Source organism: Vigna unguiculata, chromosome 1 (assembly GCF_004118075.2).
Source record: "Vigna unguiculata cultivar IT97K-499-35 chromosome 1, ASM411807v1, whole genome shotgun sequence".
Classification (NCBI taxonomy): Eukaryota; Viridiplantae; Streptophyta; class Magnoliopsida; order Fabales; family Fabaceae; genus Vigna; species Vigna unguiculata.
This window is the reverse complement of record NC_040279.1, coordinates 8,055,739-8,072,118: the sequence shown is the minus strand read 5'-3', so window position 1 is coordinate 8,072,118 and position 16,380 is coordinate 8,055,739. Positions and strand designations below refer to the sequence as shown.

Here is a 16,380-nt window from a genome sequence, read left to right as displayed (position 1 = left end):
ACAATAAACAGGATTCCTCTTTTGTGTCCAAATTTCATAATACCCGTTTTATTCTTAGTTATTTTAAAAATTAATTATTTTATAAATAATTTACTTTTAATCATTTTTCTAGAAATCTCTTTTGTCTTAAACCATTATTTAAATTTTCTTTTTACATATCTTTTTTTTTAATTTTATATTTAACAACTATTTTAAAAATTATATATTTGTTATTGATCTTAACTCTATGACAATAAGGAGGATTCCTCTTTTTGTGTCCATATTTCATAATACCCGTTTTACCCTTAGTTATTTTAAAAATTAATTACTTTATAAATAATTTATTTTTAATCATTTTTCTAGAAATCTCTTTTGTCTTAAATCATTATTTAAATTTTCTTTTTACATATATATTTTTTTAATTTTATGTTTAACAACTATTTTAAAAATTATATATTTGTTATTGATCTTAACTTAAATTTCTTGAAAATTAAAAAATGCGAACACACAGGCGCAACAGACAACACTTGGAAGGATGAATATTCACTCTCATTAGTTAGGCCAATAGACAACAAGGTAATCAAATTAATTCATTTCAACTATAATATGTCATGTTTACATATATCAATATAACTATATTATGCATCATGTTTACATATATTCTTCAATTGTAGATTCATCATTTGGAAATTTATTCTATTGGTTGGGATCCACTATGATAACTGATAAAATACAACTTTCAAATTTAATCAAACGAGAATTATTTACTCAAAAGACATGCAGGTATTATGCACATTTAAAATTATTTACTTTCTTCCATTATTCTTCTATCATACCACACAAAATCTTTATTATTTTTTATTTAACTTCTTTCCATTACCAGGAAACAACAAAAATCATTACCAATCCATACTCGCTACAACAACAATCTTTGTGTTTATCAAAATATATACATCAATGAGTTTATTACTATTCAATATGTGTATACCATTACATATACATTTAATGACTCATAATTAAATAACATTATTTAATAATATTTTTTAGTTCTTTAAAACTCAACAACTTATGGACCATGTCTTCTACAAAGAACTAAGAAGACTGCTTCAAAGGTAAATAAATTTTTTATTATTATTATTTATACATAATTCAATTGCTACACAATATTTCTGTTATTTGCATATATATTAACAATAATATTTACTTTTTTTTAAAATGCAGGGAAGTTGAAACACATTCTAGACATCAATCTTTATTTGGCCTCCCAATTAAAGAAATGTTTAAGGATGTAAATCTATGGTACTTTCATTTACTAATTTTTTCTACATCATGTATGTATGAAATATATATTTTATTTTTTTAATGAATGTATATTTATAGACACCTACTAAAAAATAGTTTGTATATTTATAGACAACTACCATTGACTCCATCATCACATATAGCTCATTAACTCCAAATCTTGATCAATTGTATTAAATATTAGTTGATACACAATTTTACGAATTAGTAATTTACTGTTTTTTTTTTCAACCAATCTACGTATACCCATCATAAGTTGTCGTCAATTATTCTTAATATTATACGTATAAATACATAAAAAAAAAAGCAAACACACATGCACGACAGCGTCTGTGTTTTCGTAGTATTATTAATGAAAAACATGAGTGGTATATAAAAAATAATAAAAGTAAAATTTAATTGGCTAAAAAGAAATGTGACTCCACGTATGTCCTCTGATATTTTATATATAGTTTATTATTTTGTGGTGTTAACATATTTTGTGGTATTTAGAAATTAGAAATAAGAAGCTTAGACAAGGAATTGGATTCTTGGTTTCGTTTAGTTTAGTTTGTTCTGTCTGAGAAGACAACACAATCTGATTGATGATGGAAACCTTGGCCACATCTTCTTCTGCAGCTCTTCCATCTTCCTTTTCTCCCTTTTCGATTTTCCCTTCGAGAAGAACCTCTCTTTATCCTCCCAAGACTCTCCAATTTCGATTACCCTCCAAGCGTGCGTATTCTATTATATTCTTTTTGCTTACCCTTTTGTTTTCTGCGTCATTTTTCTTCAATTTTCTGTTTTGTTTCAGGTGATGATGCTCGCGATTCAGACGCCAAGGATAACACCCTTCCAATTATCAGTGATCGCTGCCTCTCCCTTTCCCCTCTGTCCAAAGTACGTTCTTTTTGTTCAACTTGAATCAGTTTCTGTGCATAACTTATCCTGAATTTTTAAGGGTCAGTTGCATTATTTTTAATGGATAAAAAACTGTTTTTTTTTATCAAAAAGAAAAATAAATCAACTGTGTTAATCATATCCCCAAATTTATGCTTCAATGCATTTCCATGCCTAACATATGTGAAATTTCAAAGGGTCGGTTACCTTCTGTGAAATGTTGCAATGAATAAAAGTAAAATTGTTGCCACGGAAATTGATAGTAATTCAAGGTTGTGAAAGGGATAGTTGAAGGGATAGAGAAAATGTGTAGATAGTAGAGTGTGAAAGTAGTAGTTGGAGAAGTGTATTTGTAGTTGAGAGTAGTTGTATTGGATGTTGTGTTAGTTGTTCTTGATGTTACAAAATGGTAGGATACATGGGTATTTATAGTCTCATAGATTATTCTAGAAACTCCTAGCTAGAACTAATGCAAATACTTCTAGATTTTTCTACATAGTTGAATGTTCTTGATTTTTCTTTCTATCCTAGGCTTTTCTCCAATACTCTAGAAGTTTCTTTACATTTCAATAACTCTATCTTATATTTTTTTAGATTCTTCTAGAATTTGTATTATACTTTAATACTCCTCCTTGATGCAAATTCGGTAACTCCAAGCATAGCGCGTAGTAGTTCAAATCTTGGTCTTGGTAAGGCCTTTGTGAAGATATCTGCAATTTGATCTTCTGTCGGGCAGTACTCAAGTCGTATCTTCATATTTGTTTCCGCTTCTCTGATGAAGTTGTATTTAATTGCTATGTGTTTTGTTCTACTATGATGTATTGGGTTCTTCGTCATTGCGATAGCTGATTTATTATCACAGTTGATTGTAGTAGGTCCACTTTGTTTCTCTCCCATATCTTTGAATATCTTTCGAAGCCATATAGCTTGACTTGTTGCTTCAGCAGCAGCCACATATTCTGCTTCAGCTGTTGATTGTGCAACAGTTGCTTGCTTCTTTGATGCCCAAGAGAATATTCCCGATCCAAGCGAGAAAGCATAGCTTGAGGTGCTCTTCATGTCATCTTTTGATCCTGCCCAATCACTATCGGTGTAGCCAATGATCCTTGAGTTAGTCATGGTTTTGTACCATATTCCAAACTCATTTGTGCCTTGTAGATATCTTAAAATTCTTTTCCCTACTCCATAATGAATCTGACTTGGCTTTTGCATGAATCTTGATAGAAGACTTGTGGCATACATAATGTCTGGTCTTGTGGCTGTGAGATATAAGAGACTTCCAATCAAACTTCTGTAGCGTGATGCATCTGTTTCTTGTGCTCCATCATCTTTTTGTAGTTTCTCATTTACCACCAATGGAGTAGCGACAGGTTTACAATCATACATCTTGAACTTCTTCAATAGGGCTTCAATATATTTCTTTTGAGAGATAAATATGCCGTCTTCTTGTTGTTTCACCTCTATACCGAGGAAATAGTTCATGAACCCAAGGTCGGTCATCTCAAATGTCTTCATCATGTCTTCTTTAAATTCTTTCATCATCTCCAAATTGTTTCCTGTATAGATAAGATCATCAACATATAAGGAGACAATGAGGTGATACTGACCTTGTGCTTTAATATATAGTGTTGGCTCACTTTTGCTCCTCCTGAATCCTTGATCGATGAAGTATTGATCAATCTTGCTATACCATGCTCGAGGAGCTTGCTTCAAGCCGTATAAGGCTTTTTTTTAGTCTTAGTACTTTGCCTTCATTGCCTTTATTGATGAAGCCTTGAGGTTGTTCAACATAAATCTCTTCTTCGAGCACTCCATTTAGGAAGGCTGATTTGACATCTAGTTGATAGATGTTCCATCCTTTTTGTGCTGCTAGGGCTATTAGAGCTCTTATTGTATCTAGTCGTGCGACTGGAGCAAATGTCTCATTGTAGTCGATTCCTGGTTGTTGTGAGTATCCTTTTGCGACCAATCTGGCCTTATGCTTTTGTATAGTTCCATCAGGATTGAGCTTTGTTTTATATACCCATTTCACTCCAATGATGTCTTTTCCTTGAGGACAGTTTACGAGCTCCCAAGTGTTATTTTTCTCAACCATTTTAACCTCTTCTTCCATAGCCTTGACCCATATTTCTTGCTTTGATGCTTCCTCATAGCAGTTAGGCTCAATCATGGCCATATTGCAGGTTTCGTATATGTCTACCAAAGATCTTACTCGTCTTGGAGTGGACTCTAGTGAAGAATCTTCTAATGGGGGTGGAGAAGGCGTACCTGAAGCTTCTGCCTCTTCTTGATATTGTTGCACTGGAACTAAAGTGGTGCTTTTAACAACTTTTTCTTCTTCCCAATTCCAAGAAGCATTTTCATCAATTTCAACATCTCGACTAATGACGAGCTTTTTTGTTTGTAGGTTGTAAACTCGATAGCCTTTTGATTGTGTGCTATATCCCAAGAATATTCCTCGTATAGTCTTGTCTTCAAGCTTGTGCCTCCTTTGATCAGGAACATGTATGTAGCAGATAGATCCAAATACTCGTAGGTGTTTGGCTGATGGCTTTCTTCCACTCCAAGCTTCAATAGGAGTCTTGTCTTTGACTGCCTTAGTTGGACATCTGTTTAAAATGTAAACTACAGTGTAGACTGCTTCAGCCCAAAAAGTGTTAGGCATACCTTTCTCTTTTAGCATTGATCTTGCCATCTCCATGACTGTGCGATTTTTTCTTTCTGATACACCGTTTTGTTGTGGAGTATATGCGACTGTGAGTTGTCTCTCTATGCCTTCATCTTTACAGAATTTGTCAAACTCGCGAGATGTATACTCCTTTCCACGATCACTTCTAAGTACTTTTATTTGTTTTCCACTTTGCTTCTCAACAAGGGCCTTGAATTTCTTGAATATTCCAAAGACTTCTGACTTTGCCTTTAAGAAATAAACCCATGTCATTCTAGAGAAGTCATCAATGAAGAGGATGAAGTACCTGTTGTTGTGATGTGAAGGCGTCCTCATTGGTCCACAAACATCAGTATGGATCAACTCTAGTAAGTCTTTAGCTCTCCATGCTTTGTCGGTCGAGAATGGTAATCGATGTTGTTTACCAAGGAGACATCCTTCGCATGATTCATTATTCTCTTTTAAGCATGGAAGATCTCTCATCATGTTTTTCTTATATAGAAGCTTTAAGGCATATGTGTTGAAGTGGCCAAATCTCCTATGCCAAAGCCACGAGTCATCAACTTCTGCCTTCATGGCAATATTAGTTCCAAGTTTGAAGCTTATGGGAAAGCTTCTATTTCTCTTCTTTATTTTTACTTGGCCAATTTCTGTCTTTCTACTGTCATAAATTTTGCATGTATCTTTCTCAAAGTGGAGAGAATATCCATTCTCCATCATTTGACCAATACTTAAAAGATTTTCTTTAAGATTGGGAACCAATAAAACATCCTTGATGAATTTCGTACCTTTCTTTGTCTCCACCATGACAGTTCCTTTGCCTTGAGACTCCACTATGGTACCGTTTCCTAGTCGAACTTTGACATTGACAGATTTATCAATGTCTTTGAAGATGCTTTGATCTTTGGCCATGTGATTGTTGCATCCACTATCCAAGTACCAACTTTCTCCTCCGTTAGGAGATTCTTGATTGGCATAAAATAAGCATTGCTCCTGATTATGTTCTTCAGCAAAGTTTGCTTGATGCTTATTTTTATTACGACAATACTTCTCTACGTGGCCAAATTTCTTGCAGTATTGACATTGAGGTTTTCCATGATGCCAACAATCTTTTTCCATGTGACTTGTCTTTTTACATATGCCACATGGGGGATATTTTCCTTGACGAGTCATAGGGAAGCTTCTAGAATTTTCTTTATTTCTAGAAATTTCTCCTCTACTTTTATTTTCTTCATATTCTTTATTCTGAGACCGTAATTTTAGTTTTGATTGAAAGGCATTTTCGACTGAGTCTTCTTCATGCCTTTTCAATCTTTGTTCATAAGCTTCAAGAGAGCCCATTAGTTGTGTTACTGACAATGTGGCCAAATCTTTTGTTTGTTCAATCGCAGTTGCGATTGCATCATATTTTTGGGGAATATAAATTAAAATTTTCTCAACGATTTTTTTGTCAAGAATAGTTTCCCCATAGGCTCTCATCTGACTAACTATTTCCTTTATTCTAGAATAGTAGTCTTTAATGGTCTCAGATTCTTTCATTCTTATTAATTCAAACTCTCGTCTTAGAGAATGAAGTTTAACATTGCGTACCTCATCACTTCCTTGAAACTCTTCTTGTATTGTGTTCCAAGCTTGCTTTGCGTTTGTGGCACCTATTATTCTCGGAAAGATTGTGTCATCAACTGCTTGTTGAAGAGCAAATAAAGCCCTTGAATCCTTCTGTTTGTTTTCCTTCAACTCCTTCTTCTGAGCTGCAGTAAGAGTGGAAATGTCTTCTGGAATAGTGAATTCCTCTTCTATAATGTCCCATAAATCTTAGGAGCGAAAGAATGTCTTCATTTTGACACTCCAAAAATCATAATTTTCTCCTGTGAAAATAGGTACTGGAATTGATGATGTTTGATTGGTAGTGGCCATAGGTTGAGAAAATATTTTGGAAGTAGTATAGAATGGAGTTCTAATTCTTTTGAAGTAGTTGAAAAGTTTATCTACGCCCAGTAGATGACCGAACGTAGCTCGGGTACCACTGATAGTAATTCAAGGTTGTGAAAGGGATAGTTGAAGGGATAGAGAAAATGTGTAGATAGTAGAGTGTGAAAGTAGTAGTTGGAGAAGTGTATTTGTAGTTGAGAGTAGTTGTATTGGATGTTGTGTTAGTTGTTCTTGATGTTACAAAATGGTAGGATACATGGGTATTTATAGTCCCATAGATTATTCTAGAAACTCCTAGTTAGAACTAATGCAAATACTTCTAGATTTTTCTACATAGTTGAATGTTCTTGATTTTTCTTTCTATCCTAGGCTTTTCTCCAATACTCTAGAAGTTTCTTTACATTTCAATAACTCTATCTTATATTTTTTTAGATTCTTCTAGAATTTGAATTATACTTTAATAGAAATATTTAATTTTGCTATTCCTTTTCCAAAATCTGTTGTTCAATTTGCATCGGTATCTAAAAGGGTCAAGTGATGTGCATAAAAGTGTATTTTTTTTAGGTCATGAAAGTTGTTAAATTCTGATAAGAATTTGTTGGGTCAGGATGCTGCGATGGGACTGGTACTGAGTGCTGCGGTGGGTAGAGGATGGACCACTGGTTCAGGGATGGAAGGTCCTTCTGTTCCTGCAGTTGGTAGGGGTAATGAATCTGGGAACATCTCCACTTTCCCATGGTCTCTCTTCACAAAATCCCCTAAGAGAAGGATGCTGGTGGCTCTTCTACACCTATAAGTATACGTATAGAAATAAAAAAATTGAAATAAGATAGAAAGGAAAAATAAAAATATATGTATATACTCTATGTTCACTTTTTCTTTCTATTTTTCTCTTCTCTTAATTATTATCAAAGTCAAAAATTTATTTTTACCCGGACCAAATTGGGTGTTGACAATACTTTACAAGAAAGAACTAGAAAGAATGTAAGCATACTCGGAAGGATTTTCTCGGGTAATGACATACAGTAGTGATGAGGTTGGTTTAAACCTAAACAAAGAAGTTGTATTATACTTTTTTGTATAGAGTTAGATATAATTTTACATTTAAGTGTAAGTAAATGTAATTATTTATGAAGTATTTTAAGATTGTTAGAATACATTATTATTTATATATGTTTTTTACTGTTGTACATAATACAAATATAGTGTACTGACCATAATCTATGTTATTGACAGGTGAAGTACTTGACAATGCTTCATATATATTATACTCTTCAAACCTTCGCGGTGCATGAGGAGAACCTGTTATGTGAAAGCATGAAGCATAATACAGTCATCCTCAAAATAACAATACATACACTAATCGATATATATACAGCCCATACAATACTAAAGGGTTACAAAACACCCGGTCAGCTAAGCAAAACAAAGGGGCTACAACTACTACTGGAGCGTCTAACATAATCATCTCCTGTCCCAGAGGGGTGTATCCTCTCCTGCACCTATATCTGCTCACGCCATTCCATAAGGACGATCATTGCATAAATAGAAGACACAAGGAACACACAGCATACAAGAAGGGTAAGCTAACTTGAACCAAGAGCAAATCATGCAATTGTTATTTCAATTTTTTTTATTTCTAGCATATAGGTGTGAAAGTGATTCCAAAGGCTTCTAACATCAGTTGGTTCACAAAAAGGTAATATGGTCACAAATAGTCTTCGTAAAGCATATGCCATTTGTAAAGTTGATGCTTCAACTAAGCATTCATGAATACTATTGTCACTTTCTAAAAATCCCCATTTCTCAGCCGCCTTTTTGAATGTGTGACAATATGTTTCATTTGGTGATAATAGATATTCCCAACTGGTTGGTCCTCTCATATGAGAAAGCAAAACCCGCAAGAAGAACTTATCTCCTTCAGAAGGAGATACAATATAAATTCGGCCAATAACTTTCTTGTTTGACCTTCTTGGATACCATTCCTTATGTTTATTATTCCAACAATAATGCTCTGGAATTTCCCGATACAAAAATGTTCTAGATTGGGGAACTCTTTGATTGAGGGAAAAAAATTGTGTGAGCATGGTTTTGGAGTTGTTATCATCATTCAACACGTCATTGATGTTTTGGTGCTTATAAAATCGCACTTGTTGTCGATTTGGTATTAATTGTGCTTCATACATGGTGATCTAGGATTGAGAGTTCCGCAAGGACCATGTATCATGTGTTTCAACACAGCTTCATGCAATTGTGGTTCTTCTGCCTTATTTGGTATTTCTGCCCTCACAATGCTATCATAATCTTGTGGATCACGTAACTTATCATTATTATCTAAGATCAATAGCATATGTACATGCGGCAACTCACGTTTTTGAAATTCAGTAACATACATATAACTAATAACTTTTCCGAGGACTCCTTTATTAACAACATCTTCCTTCAATTGCACAAATTTTGCTCGAAAGATTCTTGTGAGCAAGTCAGGGCGATCTTGTGGAGTTTGTTGATTTTGTAGTTCAGAAGAAATTTCACTCCAAGATGGATTGCATGTCATTGTAAGGAAAATATCAGGTTTTCCATTGTGAGCAACAATTGCTATACCATCTTGATATCGTTGTGTCAAGTCTCGACGATTACCAATAAATGACGATGGTAATATTGTCCTCTTTCCAACAGTATCTTCAAAGAAATGAAAGAGTGAATGATAATATATTTAGATGTAATAAATGTTGTTTTAAATATATTTACCTGCGTGAGTTTGTCCTTCATGCAAAGCATCCTGCAAACCTTTGTACACTTCAGCACGAATGTTGTTTTGATGATTACGAATCCATCGTAACCTTCCGGTCTCATTCTTAACGTAGTTATCTACAACATATTGTTGTAAAAGTCGTCCTGCTTGTAATATTACAGACTGATCATTTGGACGAATCTACATTAAATAATCACGTGTTTCTAAAATATGTTAGTCTTCTTAATATTACATAATTTAATGAAACTGGGATAATTATGATAGAAGTTACCTGAAGCATGAAACTATAATATTCTCTGCAAGAGATACTTTGGCCATTATGATTTTTTGTGTTGGTGTCCTAGCCATATGTTCCAAATGGAAATAATAAAGGATATTGTAAAGGATCATAATATCCTACTGTTTCTTGTATGTTTATTAAATTTCCATCATGACCTACAACTTTAATATCTCGGCCACGTGCCATTGATTCTGTGTCTGCAGTAACAATAATAGTTGGTACTTGAGATGCAGTTGGAAGATGATACTGTGGTTGATTCGCAGGACGCTCTTTAATGAGTAAAGAACATATCTGAATATTTGGTTCTTGAGCAAGTTGTCGAAATACATGCACAAAAGGATTGCACCGGTGTAATATTTGTTGCAATTTATGAACAATAGTTTGATGAAGTTGAGGGTTTTCCAACATCCTATTTTGTAATTCATGTTCAGTGTCATAAATGTACAACTGCAAAACCCGGGGTCTGGACCCATCATTTGGATAAAATCCTCCTATCCTATGATAAATTGCACCTTGAGCACGAAAACTATATATACCACGACCATTTGCTACTATAGTTTCATCCATATGAACACCAAGAGAAGTGAATGAGAAGACATGATTGTAACTTCTTATATGTTGTCTAAAATGTCTACTTTCAGATGTTTGATCTGAAAATATTTGAAGAAGCTCATGTGGAGGAGGAACACGTGGAAGTAAGACTTTCCCACCAGAGCAACACATATCGCGCGATTCATGATAAAATAATCGTGCATGACAATGTGGACATGTAGTTAGTGTAGACAATTGAAATTTGAGCATCGGAACCGTATTTGAAAAATTTCTAACACTATTAGGTGTTCGGGGGAATCCATGTAGCATATCTACATTATTGTGATAAATTGGAGGAATAGTAAATAATGTAGTATTATAAATTGCAAAAGTATGAAAAGTGTATTCTTAAAGCACAACATGTATTAATTATGGTAGGAAAAAGATACAAATAAGGTTCAATGGTACCAAAATTAGTATTAACTATTAATGGAAATAATTTACTAACCATGTTGAAGGGCATTGACGTGTGTATTACTTTGTCCTGCTTCATTATGATTACATCCTTCCAATCTTTGTGTAGGAAAATCATAACCTGTGTGGTATTAAATCAATGAAAAAAAAGTTCATAATAAAAAACCAATATCACTGTAATAAATAAAGAGAAAATTAAAAATCATGATAGTTGGTAATAAAGTATTATCATATCTTGATACACAGAGAAAAAAAAGGAAGTAATTGCGAAAATTAACGATACTTAAAGGTGTTTTATTATTCAACACCGTAATAAATTATATCAAAATCATAATTACAACATAAATTAACTATTGATGAATAAAGTTGACTAACCATGTTCAGTGCCATTAATGTGCGTATTACTTGGCCTTGCTTCATTATCATTACGACCTAGAAACCTGTCAGTAATGTGCATATTACTTGGTCCTGCTTCATTATCATTACGTCCTGGAAACCTATCAGTAATGTGCGTATTACTTGGTCCTGCTTCACTATCATTACGTCCTGAAAACCTTTGTGAGGCAAAACCATAACCTAATATTTAAAAAATAAGATAAATTGTATTTGAATCAAATATATACTTTACAGGAAAGAACTAAAAAGAATGTAAGCATACTCGGAAGGATTTTCTCGGGTAATGACATACAGTAGTGATGAGGTGGGTTTAAACCGAAACAAAGAAGTTGTATTATACTTGTTTGTATAGAGTTAGATATTATTCTACATTTAAGCATAAGTAAATGTAATTATTTATGAAGTATTTTTAAGATTGTTAGAATACATTATTGTTTATATATGTTTTTTTACTGTTGTACATAATACAAATATAGTGTACTGACCACAATCTATGTTACTGACAGGTGAAGTACTTGACAATGCTTCATATACATTATATTCTTCAAACCTTTGCGGTGCATGAGGAGAACCTGTTATGTGAAAGCATGAAGCATAATAAATATAAATATGTAAATATTTCATAAAATGGTAAGTAAATAACATGGATTAAATATTGATGAATAAAATTGATTAACCATGTAGAGTTTCAGTAATATGTGTATTACTTGGTTCTTCTTCATTATCATTACGTCCTGCAAACCTTTGTGGGACCAAACCATAACCTAATATTTAAAAGATAAGTTAAATTTTATTTAAATCGAATATATAGTTTACATACAATACTGATGAGGAAAAATGTGATGTTACCTGCATTAGTTACGAACCGAGCCATTTGTCGAATAGATGTCATTCTCAATCGGGAAGCTCTGTTTGGCATTTGGACAATGTTGGTTGTGTTTTCAGGATTACTTTTCCTTCTTTTAGACTGTTCAATAAGTCTTTGTTGGGGGATCATTCTACGTCTTCTATTTGCAGCATTTATTCTCCATCTTTGTCTTACTTGTTCTGATGTTGATTTGTTAGAAGGAATATTTTCCATTTAGGTTTCGCACTGATTTACGAAACCAGTCCCTTGGCACTCAATCTATGCATGCTTTTCTCAACCGCATCAAATCTTTTGTGGATGAGTTGGCTGGAATTGGTTCTCCTGTATCCCTCAATGATTATGTTGATGCTATTCTTGAGGGTCTTTCTCCTGATTATGTTACTGTGATTTTAGTCATTAAGAGCAAATTTGAGACCCTTCCCATAACTTAGGTGGAGGCTCTTCTTTTTGCCCATAAAGCACGGATTCAACACCATCAAAAATTTCTTTTTCCTCCACCATCTATCAACTACACCTCTGGTGCTGCTCCATATTCGTTCCCCACCAATTTTACTCCCTTTAATTTTCGTGGTGGGGCACGATGTTCCCGAGGCTGTGATCGTGCCCGTGGTGGCCGTTTTGCTAATTTCCAGTGCCAGATTTGTCTCAAGTATGGCCACACTGCTAATATGTGCCATTTTCGTGCAGACCCCAATTTTAAGCCTGACATATCTCTGGTTCTTTATGATCCTACAACACAGCAGCCCCTATATTCTGCTTCTTCCTTCAACATTGCATCTTCTGCCACTACTTCTTCTAGTGTTGCTGCATCCACACAGTTAGTTCCTGGTTTTCCTAGTGCTATGTTGACATCCTCTACGTCTCCTGCCACCACCATATCTTGGGTTCCAGATTCAGGTGCTTCTTTCCATCTCACCAATGACTCTCAAAATATTCAACAATTCAAGACCTTGGTGGTCCAGACAACATCAATGTTGGTAATGGTGAAGGTCTGCATGTTCTTGCTTTTGGTTCTACTACCCTTCATCCTTCCACACACCCTTCCTTAATTTTTCATCTTCGACATTCATTACTTGTACCATCCATCACTAGAAATCTTCTTAGTGTTCGTTTGTTTGCTCTAGAAAATGATGTTTATTTTGAGTTTTATCCTCATTCTTGTTGTGTTAAATCTCCAGCAACTCTGAACTACTCCTCCAAGGTGTTGTTGGTGTTGATGGTCTCTATTCCTTTCCTCACTTTTAGCCTGGTCTGTCCAACTCTAGTTCGTCTGCTGCTATCTTCTCCATTACTGCTACTCCGTGTTCCCAATCATCACTCAATTTATGGCATTCAAGATTAAGACATCCTAATATTAATGTATTGAAACTTGTTATGACTAAATGTAATGTTCCTTTTAATAGTAAGAATCTCATTTTTTGTTCTTCATGTTGTATGGGTAAATCTCATCACTTACCATCTTCTTCTTCCGCTACTGTTTGCACGCACCCTCTTCAATTATTTTTTAGTGATTTGTGGGGACTGTTAAATCGTATTTTTCAGTGGTTTTTAGTGTTAAACAAAACCAAATAATTTCTCCTAATGAAGTATAAGAAAAATACTCAAGATCGAATCCACGGAAATGGTGTGTGTTAAGTCTAGTTTGCGTAATTTAATCTCGTTAAAAAGAAAATAAAAGAAAACAAATGAGGAGAAAAGAAATTTTAAAATAAAATAAGAAAAGTGCAGACTTTATTTTAATTGAAACTAAATATGATATGCATGAGTGCACTATGCCATGATAGGCAATGCTGCTGCAGTGTATCTAAGGAATGATGTTAATTATAATGATGAAGAAGATGAATGAAGCATGCAGATGCAGAATTGGCATGAAAATGTGCTGCTGCAGACCAAAAATTTGCATCAAAAAATAGATTTCATATGGCAGCAGAAAAATCATACATTGCCATTACAAAATAATTAAATCCAGATATGTTATGCAGAATCTTGAATGACTGCTAATTTATGAGCATGTGCAGCACTTGATTGAGCATTTAATTGATGCAACAGATAGATAACACCCAAAATGCAGACCCTACACTTAATCACAAATGTTGCTGCTGTTTGAAGCTGATAAACGTCAAAGAAAATTACAGCAGAGAATAGAATATGCCTACAACAATTGATAGCAAAACCAGCATGCCATTTGAAGCTAAAATTCAGAGATGAATAAGGACTCAGTTGCAAGCACACTTGTCACAATGCACTAAACCAGAAGAACAGTAGAGAGCCAACACGTGACAACAATAGAATGCTCAATCATATTCACATTAAATGGATTCAGTGCAGAACTCTAAAAACAGAACACATTGCAGTGGAGTATGAATGCAAAGATGCTCTAAATTGGGTTAAGTCAAAGATGAATGAATGGATGTGAGATGGTGATGAAGAAATTCAGATGCAAGTAGAATGTCAAGCTGGAATGGAATATGCACTGCATGAAATACAAATTGAGCTCTAGTATTTTAGACCATGGCCGTAAAAATTGGTCCGTGACAGCAGTAAAAATTGGACCATGACAGCAATGATCAAAATGTGATATGCAAATGCAGATGACACTAAATATGAAGTCAGTTGTGTCCTAATGTAATGCAGATGTCTAATGTATCCCTATATTCACTAACTGGTGTGCTTAATGCTCAAAAACAGATTATGAATGAAAGACATGCAGAGTGTGTATTGCAGAATTAACTAAGCACATGACAGCAGCAGAATTACTTATTTAACTCACTTAAATGCAGAAGCTATAGTAGTGGAATATAGAATGTTGAATGATTAATCACAATAAATAAAAGATGCAGATACAAGTGCAGAAGTTAAACATGCATGAAGAGGAAATTTCTACCAAAATTAGTAACAGAAAGCATGATCTTAAACTAACTACTGCATGAAATTAAGATTGAGATATAGAAAACTCCAACTAAAACCAGAATATAAAACGCAGACAGCAAAGTAAAATGGTCAATTGTAAATGTGCCTAAACAGAAATTCACAAAGCTGAATAATCATAAACGTGCAAACTAATTCAATGATCAAATTGGGATTTTTTTTGCCCTCTCGAGAAGATATCTTGTAACTTTGTGTCCACTTTGGAGTCACTTGGTTTCCAAAAAGAAACATTCAACTGTACAAATTCCACCCATGTTCAATCAGTGACTCAACAACTTAAACTGAATTTCAAACTGGAAAGCAGTAAAGAAAATTAAAAACGCTGCAAAATTTGAAGGCAAAAATCATAACATTGAGAGTGAACAATAAACAAACAAAGGCATAAGCTGAAAATAAGAACTGGAACTTTGAATGTAAACTGAACAGCAAAGTGTAAGTGAATTTCATTGCAGAGACAAAGAGAGTGCTAAAAGTTTAAATGGTGAAAGGAAGGTCTCTTAGTCCAATCCCGGTGTCTATTTCTAAGTGGGTGAACTAAGTAGAACCACCTTAACACACTACGGAAAATCCGATCTCACGAAGACTATTGTTCGCTTCATCATATATGGAGAAAACTCCTTACATTACAATTCCTCTCCCTCGCTCACAGGAACACAAGAACATCAACCCTAGCCCCAAAAATTTCTCTCTCGCGCATAACCAAGGCCTTTTGCAAAACCTAGAATCTGCCCTTTTTAAACCCCAAAAGAAAAGCAAAATCAGAAAATTGATAGAATACTCTAAAATCAACCTAACCCTTTTCTACTTTTGCTCCAAACCATAATCACAAATCTCGCACCCAATTTCCTTGCCCTTGATTGGTTTGATTTATCCTTCTTCGTTCATCATGACTCAACCATCTCACTCTCCATTTTGATCTTCAAATCACCTTCTTTGATCACGATTAGAGTGCCTGTGTAACACTAATTTTAAATAAATAAAATAGAATAAAGAAATAAAACCTCATTTATTATATTGTCTGTTTTCAAGGGAAAAATTAAAATCATGCATTAATCGTCCATTATAATAATCGTGATTTAAACTCCAAGTCTTACAATTTCAAAATTGTTCTTAAACAAAATTAAAAAGTAGTGAAAATAAGTGGAAATCATAAAATCACATGCTGCCCTGCTCCTATTTATGTCTCATCAAAACCACTTGCAACAACATAAATGATGTGGACGAGAGAGTAAAACAAAGGCATAAAGCATAAAGTAAAAGGCATGAAGCAAGTATACCTATGTACCTTTGATTTCTTTTGTTTTTAGCACACTTTGGCCACTTTTTAGAGACATATGAGACACATTTTTTGTCTCCTTTTGTGCTAGAACGAAATTAGCCTTGAACAC

The 16,380-nt window shown here is 34.1% G+C and overlaps 2 protein-coding genes and 1 long non-coding RNA gene across 3 annotated transcripts; 1 reads left to right on the top strand and 2 right to left on the bottom strand.

Annotated features, from left to right (window-relative positions):
• Positions 1 to 1,768: 1,768 nt before the first annotated feature.
• On the top strand, positions 1,769 to 8,552 carry LOC114176116. Its single transcript, XM_028061054.1, has 4 exons — positions 1,769 to 1,995; positions 2,075 to 2,160; positions 7,368 to 7,535; positions 7,997 to 8,552. Exons 1-4 carry the CDS (start codon positions 1,866 to 1,868, stop codon positions 8,222 to 8,224), a joined length of 612 nt encoding a protein of 203 aa, XP_027916855.1. The 5' UTR covers positions 1,769 to 1,865; the 3' UTR covers positions 8,225 to 8,552.
• A 375-nt stretch (positions 8,553 to 8,927) lies between these two features.
• LOC114187768 lies at positions 8,928 to 10,518 on the bottom strand. Its single transcript, XM_028076141.1, has 4 exons — positions 9,955 to 10,518; positions 9,787 to 9,855; positions 9,512 to 9,695; positions 8,928 to 9,442 (listed from the first exon to the last, which is right to left on the bottom strand). The coding sequence occupies exons 1-4, from the start codon at positions 10,516 to 10,518 to the stop codon at positions 8,928 to 8,930; spliced, it is 1,332 nt and encodes a 443-aa protein (XP_027931942.1).
• Positions 10,519 to 11,175: 657 nt separating this feature from the next.
• On the bottom strand, positions 11,176 to 13,993 carry LOC114176123. Its single transcript, XR_003602968.1, has 3 exons — positions 12,046 to 13,993; positions 11,682 to 11,960; positions 11,176 to 11,376 (listed from the first exon to the last, which is right to left on the bottom strand). It is a non-coding gene; the product is annotated as an uncharacterized LOC114176123 (long non-coding RNA).
• Between the last annotated feature and the right edge of the window lie 2,387 nt (positions 13,994 to 16,380).

Excerpts from the sequence above, each read along its gene's own strand:
- LOC114176116 (XM_028061054.1), top strand. The coding sequence starts at position 1,866 with ATGATGGAAACCTTGGCCACATCTTCTTCTGCAGCTCTTCCATCTTCC. Across the intron at positions 1,996-2,074 it reads ATTTCGATTACCCTCCAAGC|GTGATGATGCTCGCGATTCA; the intron begins GTGCGTATTCTA and ends GTTTTGTTTCAG. Across the intron at positions 2,161-7,367 it reads CCCTTTCCCCTCTGTCCAAA|GATGCTGCGATGGGACTGGT; the intron begins GTACGTTCTTTT and ends TTGTTGGGTCAG.
- LOC114187768 (XM_028076141.1), bottom strand. The coding sequence starts at position 10,518 with ATGTGTTGCTCTGGTGGGAAAGTCTTACTTCCACGTGTTCCTCCTCCA. Across the intron at positions 9,856-9,954 it reads GTGGCCGAGATATTAAAGTT|GACACCAACACAAAAAATCA; the intron begins GTAGGTCATGAT and ends ACATATGGCTAG. Across the intron at positions 9,696-9,786 it reads ATTATAGTTTCATGCTTCAG|ATTCGTCCAAATGATCAGTC; the intron begins GTAACTTCTATC and ends TATTTAATGTAG.